The sequence below is a fragment of the Halictus rubicundus genome, chromosome 10, assembly GCF_050948215.1.
Source record: "Halictus rubicundus isolate RS-2024b chromosome 10, iyHalRubi1_principal, whole genome shotgun sequence".
NCBI lineage: Eukaryota > Metazoa > Arthropoda > Insecta > Hymenoptera > Halictidae > Halictus > Halictus rubicundus.
Window position 1 is genome coordinate 12317499 of NC_135158.1, and position 16601 is coordinate 12334099.

General features: G+C 44.9%; 1 protein-coding gene across 2 annotated transcripts in view; it reads left to right on the plus strand.

Annotated features, from left to right (window-relative positions):
• Positions 1 to 16601, plus strand: part of Cpx (synaptic transmission protein complexin) — a 362562-nt gene that overhangs the window by 302083 nt on the left and 43878 nt on the right. For both annotated transcript variants that reach the window (XM_076794804.1, XM_076794805.1), the window contains one exon: positions 13597 to 13760. In XM_076794804.1, coding sequence (XP_076650919.1) covers positions 13597 to 13760 — 164 coding nt within the window. The remainder of the gene's footprint in view (positions 1 to 13596; positions 13761 to 16601) is intronic.

Sequence of the window (16601 nt, forward strand, 5' to 3'; positions counted from 1 at the left end):
CACGTGCATTAATTTCTACGATCAACTATACAAAATCTCGCACCAAATAAAAATGGAATCGCTCTATAAAGAATTGCATCAGCCACGCGATAAAATAAAAAAGTGCATTCGTTTCTATGGTCGGCTATAGAAGGTCTAAGCCCCAATAGACACAGAATCACTCTACCGATAACTGTCGCGACATTCGAATAAAATAAAAATCGTGCAAATTAATATTTACGGTCGACTATACAGAATCTCAGACGAGATAAAATCGAACTGGCTCCATGAAATATTTCACAGCGTTTCAGACGGCATATAAAGCACATTTACTATTCATTTCAATAGCGAACAATGCGACGACTGGGATCAAGCAAAGCCGAATGCGCTCTATTAAAAGTTTCATCGGGTTTCGGACGGAATCGCATCGAACTGAATATTTCCAAATGCTACACTGGATTTCCGAGCGATAAACGAAGTGCAGAATACGCATAAAATCCGCGGTCTAGTGTTAACAAGTGCGGAGGCGTAACGATTGCCCCATTAATTGCCGGGACGGTGACACTCGCGCGCGCTTTTCAGGGCCGATTTCGCACAATTATCTGGGCTCTACTGTGCATAAAAAAAAAGCCAACGACCCGTGCCAAATCCCGCGGAGTATCGATGGGTCGCGCGTTTGTTTCGGCGACCGCGGACGCGGTTTCGGCGCGGGTCGCACGTGCGGAAATACCGCGCGAAAACGAGCCCGCATAAATTTCGCGACCCTCGCCGCTCGCCACACTTTCGAACCGCCCTAACTTTTGACACGATGGAAATTTTGAAAAATCTCCCGAGCAAAACTCCCACGATCTTCCGAACCCCGCAACCTCGCGTGAAAATATATTCCGAGCATTCCATTTTAAAAAAACCGAAGTTGCTCTCTGTTTTTCAGTATGTCCGCCGGAACAAAAATATTATCGTTCGCACGGTGCGAAAGGCTCGTTAAAACAGTGAAGTTTAAAAAAAAACTCATCCCGATAGCATCACCGAGTGTCTAGATACCGGCCGGAACATGACAGGCTCGGTGAAACATAGTGCACGGACGTTTGCCATGTTATTAACTAACGTATTCCTCGTCAATGGTAAATACACGGGAAAAATGAAAATGGAAAAAGTTGTGCCGTTTTACGCGGATAATACCGGCTAGTATGTAAATGTTTTTAACTTGCCGTATTTTTCGAGCGACGGGAGAGAGAATTCGCGCGGATACAATGGGCTTGAAAGGGAGTACAGATGAGTGTAGAGAGAGAAATATAGTGGGCGAGACAGAGACAGAGAGAGAGAGAGAGAGAGAGAGAGAGAAAATCAACAGCACGCCGCACCGTCCCAATCGACAGCAGACGCTGCAGCTGATGACGAAACAAGTTTACCGGGGGTTTCAAAGGACTCGTAGACGCAGGATCGCGATCGGTTTTTCCTTTTTCCGTCTCTCTTTCCCGTCTCTGGATTAAGGGACAGTTGCTAACAGCCTGGCCGAGAGAACGAGCGGATTATTCGCGAGCGAGCGGGTGAATTTTCCGCCGGATTGACGACTGATGCAGAGAGAGAGTGAGAGGAAGAGAGAGAATCTAGAGATTCAGATTGATGCAAGACTGATCGCAAATTTGATTTCAGGGCCGCGTCTTGCGCGCCAGCACGGCAAATTGTCATCGAAGACGGGAAACAAGTTTCCCGCGGCAGTCGCGACTCTATCTCATTCTAACCTTCTCTCTCTCTCTCTCTCTCTCGCTCTCGTTTGACTCGATAAAAAATTCAATCAACGCGCCGTTCATTTAATTGAACCTCCGCATCGCCGGCTCTGGAATGCTGATACCGTCGAGAGACTGCTTTCCACGTTTTTATAGCTATTCAAAGCTCTCGCTGCGAAGATACTAGAGACTCGCTAGCCTAATGAACTTCCTCCAAGTGTTCCCTTAAAACCCATAGAGAAACTTCGTCCGGACGTTTTGCGTCTTTCCTGGCAGCATGGAAGTGCTGCGAAAACTTTTTCGGTGGATCTTTTAATGTTGTTTCATAGCGGAGTTAGTATTTTTGTTTTTGTTGTATCGACATCCTACCTTGTGTAAACAGTACACGGGGACATGCATAAAATTGATTTAATATCTTTTACGTAAAACATGAAGTTGGCTACTTGTCTGACTAAAGCCACGGTTGTACTCCTTGTCCATCTCGTACATTTTAGTGTACTTCGTTAAGCAAGATCATGCTTGATGGCAGTATTTCTTTTTATTGGTATAACTGTCACACTTATTGTCTGACTTAAACGATTTATTCCACGTGCCAGACTAATATCACATTTACTCTCCTTATTGAATTTATACAATTTATTTCATTTGTCAAACTTCTACGATTCACACGTCTCAGCAACACTGACTTTACACGTCTTTTCATCACTTTCACTCTTGTCTTGTCTGGCTTAAACTACTTAATCTACTTGTCAGAATACTATCACATCTGCTCTTCTCATAGGATACACATAATTTACTCTACATGTCTGACTAGTACGCTTTATTCTACTTCCTCGAGCAATATCAGTTTAATCCTCCTTGTCGGGCTTTAACCGAGGTATTCTACTTGTCCGTTATCACATGTACTCACTGTGTTTGATCTAAACGATGCTCACGATTTTTCTTGCTGAACTCTCTTCGTAAAAAGATTAAACAAGAATTTGTCCAGTCTAACCAAACAATATCATTTCAAACTTTGTATGCTGATATACAATATTTTTAACAGCCTCCAGTAAACAAGTGAGCGTATGTACAACAAAATATCGATGTCAGAACGATATCAGGACCTCGTCGAGCATCGATCAAGTGGCAGTCCGTAGCATGTAACATCATCCAGGGCAGGAATAAATCGTGCTGTTCCATATTTGTCTGATTAATACTCGCTCGTTCCACTGCCGATGGGGCAAGAATTGTCTGTATCTCTCTTCCGAGAGATAGAGAGGGAGGGGGGAAGGGAGAAGGGGTTCCTCGGGTGCATTTACTGGAATAATTTGGTAGCCTGCACTCGCTTCCTGCGGCTCGTTCTTCCTCCAAATGTAAACCGGCGGTTCATCCCTCTCTCGGTTCGAGTTTCGTGACTGGCAGCGATCAATTGTTCCGCAGCCTAGTAATTTGCGTTCTGACTCTCTCCCTCTCTCTCTCTCTTTCTCTCTCCCTCTCTCTTCGATTCTCCGTGCCGAAAAGTCTCCTCTCTCCCTTATCAGCGAATAATTCGCGAGCCGCGTATATCACGGATATTCCGAATTTTTAATTTCACTTGGTCCGGTATGCAAACCGGAAGTCCTATTTTTTCGAGGCCCGCGGAATTCCGCGGCGTTATCGAAATTCGTTGAAAACGGACGCGGAAATCTCCCCGGAATAATGTTGTTTAACGTTAATACGCCCGGCTTTGACCAGCAAGGTTGCGCGCGCGGTATTTAAAGGATAAACGAGGAACCGAACCAGTGGAATTTATTAATTGCACGCGCTACGCGTTAATTGCCACGGGAACGGGATCATCTCGCCCGCGCCAACGTGTTCGATCGATGATCGACCTCGTTCGTAGAGGAACACCGTGGAATGGTTACAATCCGTCGTGCACAGAGAGAGAGAGAGTAATGAAATAAATGCGAACCAGAGGAACGCTGCGCGACATTTATTCAATAAACCTTTGTTTAAACGTTTATCGGAAAATGTCCCACACGAAAATGTTCATACGACATTTCTTATCAGTATTGTTGCCATCGACCCCTTTTGGACGCGGCGAAAATTGCAAAATTATATTATTGCTAGACTGCGGATTCGAATCTCAAAACTGTGAACTTTGATCATTGGTGGATTATTTATCGGGGCTATTGAAAATATTACGCGTGGAATTTCTCGCGACCAATTTTGGGAACTCGAAGGCAAATACAATACTAAATTGAAAACTTTCAACGCCCCTTAAATTTGTGATTATTTAATGCTATTTTGCTCTGTTATTTCATTGTTGTGTTGCTGCAATTCCAGAGAATTTTTCGCGCGAGTTTAAATGTAAATTGGAAACATTCGAGCTTCTCGAAGTGAGAATTTGAGTACTCTTCGCAAGTTTTAGGTGAAGCAGCGATATCAGCTGGGTAGGAGGGTCTCGTTGAATTTTCGAAGTAGGGAAAAGAACCGTCCCATCGGCAAACAAAAGGAGAACTCGCATTAATCTCCTTCTGACGAGCCGTCCCCATTGGCACGCGCGCCGAACAACCTTTTTCCAGCGGAACTTTTTAATGCCCAACTGGTGTTTTTCGCGGGCGAAACGGTTCCAACCGCGCCGCATCAAAACTGCATTTGGGGCCGACGTGTTTTCTGCTTGGAAACGACCGGCGGAACAGCGCGAAATAATCGACGATTAAATCGGACATTTTGTCGAGCCCGGCGATCGTGTCTCTCGAACCTGCTGTATCGGTTATTCAAAAAGAAATGGACAGTTTTACCATTTTATTAAAAGAAAACTGCCAAAAATATCGGCCCTCGCTACCATTTGAATCGTGGACGCATCGCGAGCTTGATTGACTTACTAATCCTCCTGGACACACGACCTGTCAATAAAACTGCTCACTTTTCTCAATTTTATCACCAATCTCGCGCAGACGATTTTATGAAAATTTATGGCTTTCGATGTAGAAGATTAAATATTAATCTCACTCGCCGTAAAATTCTGATTAATTTAATCACGGTTTTTAACTCGTAGTTGTTCAATGCTTGCTGAAAATTCCCAAAAATTGCCTGCGTCGATTACAGTGGATAAGTGTCAGACAGAAATTTCCTTCTTCCTCCACCAATTTTAAAAGCTCTGAAATCTTTTTAATCTCATTTTTACCATAAATGCATAAAATCTGCACGTTGTAATAATTATTCGACGTTAAAAGCGGATTTTATCTTCCATGTAATTTTAATCAATTCAGCTTCAGAGTGATAAAAATGTGGCCAATGCGAGAGCGCAGTAGACAGATTAAAGAGTGCCACGTAATTTTAGCCACGCCCACACGCCCACTATTTGTATAATATCAATATGTAAAGGGATGAGCGAATGAACTAGTTCGCAAACTCTGATGGATCAAAGGGGTTGAAAAAGATTGCAATTTGTAGCAACGACGAGAAGGGGGCGTGGCCCGATAGCCCGCCCCCTAGACAGCTTCCTCGAAAGCCTCCTTTATTAATCTCTTCGCTCATTATTCGGTCGTAATTGACAGAGAGTAACACTGTTTCGCACTCCTGGCCATTCTCTCTCCCGACTGCACGTTTCAGTGCCGGGACAATGCGACAAGAACGAAAGCCGAATTCGCTCTCGCTAATGAATTCCATCGCTCCACCCATTACTCCCTCCTCCCGTTAGCTCCCCCCCCCCCTCTGCCGTTGATGTTTCTGCCGAGTTTTTCTCCGTGAAAGCGCAACCTGAAGCCGCGATTTCGCGAGCGAGCGGGCTCTTATCGCGTCGCGACACTTTGCAGTCTCGTTACGCCCGCGGAATTTTTAATCGCGCCCCGCGATTACTCGAAGGAATTTCAATTAAAAACCGTCGGCCGACTCGCGTCTTGCGGTCCTTATGATCCGGGGAAAATGAAAATTGCGCGATTATACCCCTGAGATTCCCCCCCCCCCCCCCGGAAGCATCACCCTTTTGTATTAAACACGGCGTTATTTTAACCGCATTTCCCAAACGATGACCCACCACGTCTTCTGAGTCTACAAATTAGTTCAAAGTATTTGCTTTTTAGTTGACAAAAGGTCTAATTGGTTTGGTTCAATTTATAGTAGTGAAGAGATAGAAAGGAGCCTATAAACATTGGTTTCCGAGCGGATTAGAAATTCTCAGAGAACCACGGGATTAAAAGACAGAAGGGTCCTTAAGAGTCCTTCCAGGTCCTGGCAAGCCTAGAAAAATCTGTTTTCGTTTCCTCTGGCACGGGAAAAAATTAAATAGTGGTTTCTCAGCCGGATAAAAATTCCCACTGGACCGAGAGACCCAGATTTAAAAAAACAAAACAGAAAGGTCCTTCGAAAATGTTTTACGTGTAATTTCGCTTCTGCTTTACGATCAATGAAGTTTGCGGATCCTTTACACCGAATTTGTTTAAATGTCGGGTTCCTAGTCGATGAATAATCCCGAAGGGCCACGAATTCGAAAGCCGAGAGGTCCTACCAGCAAAGGGCCGACACAGAAAGGAACCCGGCCGTCGAAGATTGCTTTTGGTCGCTTTCATGCGACCGTCGCACGATGATTATCGATGACTATCGAGGCCGCGGCTGGTCCTCTTTGCCTTTTCCTTTATGCTCCACCTTTTCTCCGCTTTTCATCCGACCTCCGGCGAACAAAAACAAAAAAGTAAAAAGAGGGAGAGAGAGAAAACACACAGATTTGTCCCTAGTTTTCATATTGTCGAGGTTCGAGACGTGGAAGGAAAACAATGGCGATTTTTTTCTCGATGTGCTCCGTCTCTTTCTCCCTCTCTCTCTTGTTTTCTCTCGTTTTCTGTCTATTTCGTCGTCGACGGACCGTCTCGTGGAAGCCTCGTTTTATTTATGTCGTTGTTGTCGAGCACGGTGGCCCGTGGCTTCTCGTTAGAAGAAATAGGTCGCGTCACGCCGCGCCGGATGCATTCGGGACCGTCGTCGCTCGAATCCGTCGGAACGACGAATGTCTCTCGCGGACACTAATGAAAGTCCGACGAGTTTCGCCGATTAGAATCTTACCGAGAAATTCTGCATCCGCTGCAGAAGAAATTAGCGTTACATGCACAAAGAGGAACCGCATACATTGGTTCCAGAACCGTGCAATTCCATACTTTAGTACAGCGAGCTTTAGTAAAAATGAAAATATATTTCTCCATCTTAACCATTGTAATCAGTCGAATACGATGTGACAACGTCGTCCAATTTCTCCAATGCCACAACGATCTTGTATTAACGCTTTATCTACGTTCTCAATAATTCTGCTGTACTTAACACTAGGTTTACGGGACCCGTCAAAATTACGGGTTCTAATATTTTTAATTTACGATTATCGAGATTGTGAAGATCCATCTGCGTGGAATTACTCGACAAACTTATTTCCTTAGGTATATATTATTTAAAAAATGGCTGAAAACTTGGATAGACACATTCTTCTTATTTTTATAAAGTAATGTGAAATACTCACTTTTAATGCTCCGTAAACCTAGTGTTAAAAGAAGCTGAAAAAGAATACGTTAGCGAGGGTAACTTTTGTTCTTGAAATTTCTGTTGCTGGATCAATTAGAAAATCCTCAGCCACGGACCATAACCTTTCAAAAATTATGAAGTAATCGTGGACAATGTGTAGATAACAGGACCTCCGAAAACGGTTCTTCGGTCGTCGGCTAAAATGATCACTGCAATCGAAACACTTTAAACCCATTACCGAGCCATTGTTGCTCCATACATTAACATTGGATTACTTCGGCTGAATTCCCGACGATTCGATCACATTATTTCCATCAAATTATTTCAGCAAACTCTACAGAAATTTAATGAAATCGCTGCGGGTCCGTCGAACGAACGACAAGCGTGAGAGTGTGCGCGCGCGCGCGCGCCTGTCAGACCGCCGCGTCGGAACGAGATTTCGGCGAACGAATTCGCGAAACGTTTTCGCAACCGAGCGCCCGGGAGACCAGGGTTAAATCGACGATTTAATTGCAAAAACCTATCAGAGATTCGAGGGACCGTCTGGGGGAAAAAAGCGCGTCCATTTGCGGCCGGAATCATTAGCGGCTCGCGAATCGCGCGCAGCTGGCGAGAGGGAGAAGAAAGAAGGAGAGAGGAGAGGCTGCGAATTATTTTTTCCGTGTGGCTCCGCCCACTGACTGCCCGGGGATTTCTATGCCGACGATGATTTTAAAAGCGTGACGGGGGGCCGCAGTCATCCACAGTTCCGCGTCGATATTTTGCTCCGCTCTGCTTCGACCCTCTTTCGGGCTTGTCCTCCTCGCATGTAGGCCAAGAGTCGCTGCAGCGAGTTTTTTGTTCCCGCGAGTCAGCGACGCGGATCATTACGCGAAACCACGTCGCCCGTGGATTCATCCCTAGAACTTTTTTGCCTACAGTCTTTTTTCCCCCAACGGCGGTTTCAACACTCGAATGGCAAACGCCTCCGACGCTCGCTGCCGGGTCGTTCGCGACCCGGTTTAACCGTCTTTTATCTCATATCGCCGAGTCTTCGACTTAATTCTTGTCCAGCAAATGACGAGCGAGTCTTCTTCGTGGAACATTACGTCCTCCTTTTGGATGTTTATCTACGACGAATCCGGGTCTGAGAATGTTGACAGTATAACTTAGGTGTCTAGACAGAATAAAAAATTGATTCTCCCAACCGTGAAAGTTTCGGAAACGCGTCTTTAGGAAATCTCCCGAGGAAGAAAGCGTAACGATAAAAACAAAGTAGAGGGACGCAATTCGCGCGGCTCGATTCGCGAACACCGTCTCCTGGGCGCCGTCGGCCGACACGACCATAACCGCCGGCACAATTGCCAGCCGTGCAAATGGACCGGCGAACCTGGGACATGGTCGTTTACGCGGACATTCTCACGAACGTTCACGCGCGGACACGTGTCGTTCCGAGGTCTCACCGGTGGCTTGTAGAGCTTCGTGTTCGAACCATCGATCGAGAATGTTTATTACAAAATCAAACTGGGAAGGGTGTTTTCTGATTCTCTATTTACCAATTGGAATCGGAAAGACTAACAAGAAATATCCGTAAAAATTCTGTATTTTTACAAATGATTAATCGAACCTCCAAACTAAAAAAATAGTCCGCAGATTAATTTACTCTCAAACGCGGTAGTCGCGATAAATCAGGGGTTACGGTCACGATAAATCAGACATTTCTCTCCTGCGACATTTTCGCTGCGAAATGGATTGCCGAAAAATTGCGATGGAAAGGCAGGAAAAAATGATCGGTAAGAAACGAAGAAAATCGATCCACGGTCGAACAATCGAGGTCCAACAATGCTCCGCCCTTCGCGAGAAAAAGAATCGGCGGGGCGAGTGGGGAAAAAATATTCGCCGGTCCGACTAATAACGGACCCCCTCCACTCATGGAAATTACCATGACTTGTAGCCGCGCTGAAAGAAATTTAAGAGACAAAAGCCCGCGCAATTGGTGGCTCGGCTGAATGGAAACGGTCTCCCTCTGTTTGCCGGCCAATGCGGGAGCAGAGGAACCTCGGAGGGAAACTGGGTCGAACGCATTGTTTTATTTTATTCGATAATGGGAATCAAGCTATCCCCCACCTTCCCCCTCTATCCCTCTCTCACCCCCTACGGGTTCTATGTCACTCCCGCTGGTAAGTATCGGGATGTACACCGGCGGAGAGGATTGAAAATTTCGTGACCCTATTCGAACGGCAATTATCTCTCGATGGTTAGGCCAGGGAAGACCTTCCTTTCTTTTCTTTTCCGAGGTGATATTGTTCTTTGGACATTGTTCATTCTGTACCGAAGATAAAACATCCTGCGCTGATGATGCGAGGATTTATGGATTTGTTTTCTTTTCTCATTGCAACAAGGACTTAACAGAGATTCTTTGGGAGCATTGATTCGATCAGCCGTTTCAGTGGATCGAGCTTTCCTGTCTGTACGGCTCGATCGTTCATTTTAGCTGATAGAGACGTTCTAGATACTGCCAAAATTTGTTGGGACAGTTTTGAGGAAAGGATTGAGGTTTTAAAAGGCTTAGTATATGCCCTAGTTGGCCTGGGAACTAACAATATTAATTGAATAAACTACTTTGATTTGACGACAATCAAAGTGTAAATATTTTGAAGAAATCCTCTTTTGTAAAGGGTTAAAAATCACTCTTAAATTAATTTTGTTGGATTCGCTCGCGTGTAGAATGAATATATTGTTGAACAACTTTGAGATAAACAGTTGGACAGTTAAACCGACTCGGCAATGCACAATGCGACGTTAATATCGGGAAGGCAGACACACACACACACACACACGGTTCTCGAAGGGAAGCGAGAAAAGGGATCCCCATAGCATAGTGCTCGTCTTCCCTGGCTGTCTGCCTGGAGAATGATGTGCCAGGACCTCCGGGCTCGAGGAAATTAATACTACTTCTGTCCCGGCGCCGTCTGCCATTTTCCCTTTCTTTCCGCGCTGTCTCGTCCTTTCTGTTTGCACTGTTTCCCGCAGCACTGGAAATGTACTTTGAAGTCCGAGCCAGGGACGTTCATCCTCTTCTGTTTCCATCTCTATCCCTATCTCTCTCTCTCCCTATTTCTCTCTCTCTCTCTCTCTCTCTTCCTCTGTTTTTATTCTATCTTCACCTTCAGTCTTCCTCTCTCGTCCTCTGAAATTAGACCCAGATTCCGCAGAGTGGTCCGCGGAACTCGGATCGCCTAACTCCTTAAATATTAGCCCTAGCGAGCAACGATTACGACCACGTCCTTTCTGGATCTTGCGGATTTTCCCACGGTCATCAGGTTACTGGCTAATTGTTCCGACCCTGGGGGTGCGCGTGATATGCTAAAAAATTAGGGGAGATTAGGCAGAAGTGTGTTCAGATCGTGGGAGACGGTTTAATGTTCTTTGGAATTTGTTGAAGTTCCATGGAACTTTGCGAAAGCTAACCTTATTGCGACTCTTCGGGCTTTATAGACGTTCTCAAAAATTGCTCGACGCTCTTGAAGACTCGTACGAATTCTGCAAGACTGCAGCAAGTTCTTCGAATCCCCTAAAATTCCTGCAGACTCATATTTCATAAACACAAATTCCTACAAATTCCTCCAGACGTCTTAAGATCCATTAAAACTTATTAAAAGCTTCTACAAGTTTATTACGATTATTCGGCTCCTGGAACTTCTTGAAAATTGATCGATACTTTCAAAAATTCGTATAAATTCTTAAGTACTTCTTATAGTTGTTTGAAATCTCTGGAACTTCTTCAGAATTCCCCGAAGCTACAAATTCGTGGACATTCCTTAAAACCCACGAAAGTTTTCCAAAAATTTCCGCTTCGCATTTCACGATTTTCAGAACTGGTTAAAAATGTTTTACTAATGTTGTAAACATTTTTTTAAAACATTCTGAGAATTCTTGGCAACGTTGTATCGGATTACGAGCAGCATGAAGTTCAGCGTCGCAATAATCGCATCCGTCTGTCAATCTAGCAGCGATCTGCAGCGATAAACGCGCACGGCTCGCCAATTAATCACTTCGTCGTTAATCTCCCAACACGACCACTTAATTCCCTCTCTCGCTGGCAAAGTTTCTTTGTCTTGCCATTTACGCTGCGTACATACGAACGCATTTACATTATTACAAACCTTGCAGCCGCATTACTCTCTCTCTCTCTCTCTCTCTCTCTCTCTCTCTCTCTCTCTCTCTCCCTCTCTCTCTCCTCTCGAGCGTCCTTTCCTTGCAGGAGCTTTCGGAAAACGAGGCTCTAAAAGAGTAATAAAGTCCACTTACCGCATTGTCCACTCGTCTCATCCCGTTTCATCCTGGCTGCTCATCCATCATGCTCGCGGCTTTAATTAAATTTACTTATTTCGTCGGACACCGATCTCCCGCGTCCGCTTTTCAATTCGGACGGCCTCGTTCCTCGACCAAGGAACACGCTGTTAATTATTAACTGGCGTTTCGAACCGTCGGAGAAACTATTGAACCGGACGCGACGTGCATTAATTTTCTAATCTATTAACATCTTCGACGGACCTTCTGCCTCGCGTACAATATGAACATACAGGAATAATAGTAAATATTCGTAATCTATTGTCACTCGAAAAAATAAATGACTAAATTTCGAATGGTGCTTGTCTAAATAATGCTCTTCATAAAAGGCTCTTTGCGTAATAAAAGAGGCACTTTATGCGCTTAAAACAAATGATGAAGTGCGTATTTAAAAAGAACAAAGTGCAGGAGAGTTCAGATTAATCTTTCTCGACCAGAAAATTGTCAAATTGAATGGAAACAAGTCGAAAATAAATTAACAAAAATTCGCATTGATCTAGGAGGATCGAAAAGCGATCGAGGCTCGATTAACCTACATTTTTCGAACAAGTTCGTCTCTGTTCCAGTGTTAAAAATTCGCTTGGAGCACGAGAACGACGAACAGCGTTATTTACGCTGAGAAAGAGCATTACGGGACACAAATTCCCCATTGTTTGCCATTAATTCCGGAACCTGAGGGAAAGTTAAGAGTCGGCGGCAACCGGCAAACAGAGCTCTCTTATTTTCGCGCTCCGCTTAAAACCTGACCGGGACCCGTTTGAGCATCGTGTTGCGATGGAAGAGGAACGTTGTTGCCCCACTGTAAACACGATTTTTCCAGAGGGATGCTCTCTCTCTCTCTCTCTCTCTCTCTCTCTCTCCCCGATTCGACGAGAGCAATAGGCAAGCAGCAGTCTCGCTGATCGCGGAAGATCCACTTGATCTTTCGGTAAACTAATAAAACTTCGTTAAGAACGATCGAGCCACGAGCATTTCCATCGACTCGAACGGAGGATCCATCGTTCGAAGAACGGAAAGAAAGTAACCCGGTCTTTTCTGGCTCTACGGTTCTCGCCCTCTTATTAGAAGGAAGTCGATCAGAAACGACCGCGGAACCATGAAATTGCTCCCGGAGATACTTCGCTGCAGTTGCCGACTGCCTTTTAACGAGTTAGGGTAGCTCATCGAGGTCTACTTTGCACGTTCAACGGTGGAAAGGCTGGGTCAGGATCCGTTTCGTTCTGTTCGGCCACCGAGTCTCGTACTTCAACCAAAAATGTTCGAACTACTTAAAAATGATTTTTCTTAAACAGATCGTCTAGCCAAGTCTTAGATAATGGACAAACAGGAACACTATTAAATCAATCTTATTAGGATCAATTAATAATGCTGACAGATGGATGCTGATTCGTTATTATTCCTTGGGTACATCAAGTTTTGGGAAATAAAAATTACTGGGGAACTATTTTATAAAAATGGTAACAATTTTCGTAACGTCCATTAAATTTCCAAAAGAATTCTCGGATGCTGGGAAACGAGAGAGAACATTTGATTGAACGGAAATATATTATTTTTAGAAAAATGTGTGTGACCAATTCGGTCAGTTTTTAACCACGCGAGGAGACGTGATTTCGTTTGAGGGAAAGTGAAGTAAATCTGGATGCGTTTTGTCGTTCGGAAAGTTTCCTGTTTGTCGCGATCGAGTGCTCCAAACAGCCGAATAATAATCTTGGAAACTTGACGTATCCCCCGGAATGTACACGAACTCCGGTCGACCGGTATCGCAGCGATCAGGCTGATTTACAATGTTTGCTCCCCGGGGGGAAACCGTTAGTTTCTCGTCGTCTATTATCCGGGTAGTTTGTACACCGAGCATAACCCAAATGAAGCTCGCTCGAACTAACTATGAATAAAGCTTCGCGAGGCTTTCGTGTCCCTTGGGGCCATCGATTATCACCCGCAGCGACTCATTGGGAATTCTTCACTGTATCTTTGCCATTTCTTGCAATTTTCCACAATCGCGAGAGAAAGAGAGAAGGGGGAAATTTTTAATAAATGGAAGATGAGTAATTTTACTAACAATCCGTATCGACGTTTTGTGTTGCAGGAGCCGTTGGTGGCGAAGGAGGAGACGAAGATGACAAGGAGAAGGAGGAGGAGGCCGAGAGGGAAAGGCAAGAAGCCATCCGGGAGGCTGAGGAGCGAAGGAAGGAGAAGCACCGCAAAATGGAAGAAGAACGAGAGAAGATGCGACAGGAAATCAGGGACAAGGTAAGAGATCATTATAATGACGCGTGACGCTATAGTTTACAGCCTGTTGCGGAAAGAGGGTAGTTAGATCTACAGACGAATGTGTCAATGACAGAGTGTCTAGAGGTTGATCTAGACGTTTGTCCACCAACTCTCTTCTTTGTGATGTGCTCCATCAGAAAGAACTGTACACGCTCTAACTATCTAGAATGGGGATAGACAAGCCCCTAGACAATGGCGACATTTTCATAATTCATTAATTTAATAGAATGTTCACTATTTAGACACACTTCGGATCTAGAGCGAGGCTAGGTAGGTCTTTAATCTAACAATGGTACCCTTTGGTACTGTTAGATTACACAGCTAAATATTATAATGAATATAGCTGAAGATAATTCAACGATGGTATCGACTTATCCTAGTTGTGATCTAGAACTAGGCTAGGTAGTCTCTAATTTAAGTGTCGGTGATAGTGTTAGGTGTCTCACCACATATCCAATAGCAATTGTATTACAGACATCACACCAAAATATTCAATAGCGTTGTTAGGGATTCTACCAAAATATCCGCCAAACCCTGTCTCTCACCAAACTGTCCAACAGGGTCAGATCTCTCAGCAAAGTGTCTCTCAGCAAAGTTTGGATAACAAACTGAGACCCCCCATCAAGGTCTGAATAGAAAGGTTAGGTCTACTACTAGAATATGGTGCTCCCATGAAATTCTGAAAAAATTGTTAGGTCTCCCGGAAAATTCTGAATAAGTTGTTCAGCCTCGCGCCAAACCATGCGCCGACATCAAGTCGGAAATAAAGGTATCCAGAAGGGCAGAGTTAGTATAGCTCGCAAGCAGGTCGCGGACAAAAACGCGGCGTTTCTCGGGCGCGAAATCCGCGAGAGTAAGTCGACGAGCAGAGCAGCGTTGCCAATTAAAGCGAGGCAGTTGCGTGGACTATGAATGAGCAGATTGAAAATGGCAAAGGGGAACGACGTGCACGGAAATCCTCCGGGGTTGAGCGAAAGAACGAAAAAGAAAGGGGGAGGAAAGAGAGAGACACAGAGGATAGAAAGACATCTGCTCCTCGCGTTGGCATCGCGAAGCGTGTCCGTGTCGCTGTCCTTAACAGCTTCAAAGGAGTTTCGTTTAGAAGACGCGCGCTGAATAGCCGAGCACAACCGGAAAGAGGCGTATGAATGATAAAAAGCCGCGGATCGAAAGTCTGCCGGTTATTTACAGATGTACCGAGGGGATAGGCGAGGAGGGGGATGGGGAGGGAGGGGAGTGTTTCGTTCGCGTCTAAATCCCAGAGGCACGTAAGATGTATAGCCGCCCTGTGTATCGAATGCCTTCTGGGAGACGGCTGAAACGCTCGAAAATTTCAAAGCCGTCTCTCTCCCTTCTTCCCTCTATCTCTCTATCCCTGTCTTTCTCTCTTCGCCCTTCGAGAAAAGAGAACGTTAAAGCGGATATTTTTCTAGAGCGCGATACACTCCACGGAATAACTCCGGCAAAGATTCCTCGAGCAGGTTCCATTAACGTCGGCCGGGAGCTCGACCCCCCGAAAACTTGGAATCCTCTTAAAGCGTCTGACCACGGCCGGACCATTCCCCTGCGATTGGAAATCTCCAATTACCAGTATCTTTCCGCGCTGCTACCAATAATCCTCGCGAGCCCAATCGATGCCTCCCCGATACCGTGTACATCGACCAACACACTGTGCACGAGCACCTCAACACATTCCGATGGAAAATTCGAAGATAATTCATCGAGGAAAATCGAAATTTATGCGGGAAATAAGATTGACCTCGACTCCTTTTATATCTTGTTCGGAACCATCGATACTGCGTTCGTAGCTGCTTTTAATACTAGATTTATCATAATGGGTCCCGGAACGACTCATTTCAAATGTCACAATAAAAGTCACGTCTAATGTGACTAAATCCTGCAAATTTTACGAGTATATAACGTGAGAGCCATTGATTGCCTTCTGAATCGATTCTCCAGTGTTCATAGTTGTACGATCCTGGGTCTCAGAGTGACTCATTCCAGACATTTAATTCGATTGTATTTATTGCATAGCAACGAAATGCAATTTTCAAAAGCTTGGAATGATCGAACCCCAGAATATCATTTAATAAAATTAATAGGGAACGTCAGAAAGTGTTCGTTCTAGCTTGTCGAATAGGTAAAATGGAGATCCCAATGCGAGCACGTCTGGGAAATATACGTGGACTCTTTTCGAATGCACATTCCCAGTCTTTGGGCGTCTTTCCTGTCGAGGGAAAGGAACACCTGCGTTTGCCAATGGAGTCGGATGTCTCATGCAGACTATCAGAATTTGATCCTCTTCCCGCGAGTATTAAGCGGCTCCGTTCCTGGATCGCGATGAAAAATGCGGTAACCGGCTGAAGAACTGCCTATCGACTCTACGCTTTTTCTCTCCTCCTCTCTCTCTCTCTCTCTCTCTTCCCCTGTCTCTGTCTCTCCCCCTCGGTTACGGGTATTACCGATTTCTTAATATCGCGGTGGGGCAGACATCGGCGAAATTAATTCCGCCCCCGGCTGGTACGCTTGTTCCCGGGGAAATCGAATATTTTATTATCGTCCCCCCCACGACTGCTCTAACGTCGCTCCAGTCGACGAGCTGTCGAAGATCATTGCGACAGCTTGGACCGATATCGTCATCCTTTAGAATTTTCTCTCAGAATTCTCGCTTCTTCCAACCCCTAGAAATTTTAATCCTTGTCTGCCAAATGGATTCCAAATGAGTCTACATGGATAAGAATGTCTGTCAATCTCAAAAGTGTTTGTTATACTGTAGTTTTTCGTTGCTTCAGTTCCTCTTCTGAGAAAATTACCAGGGTG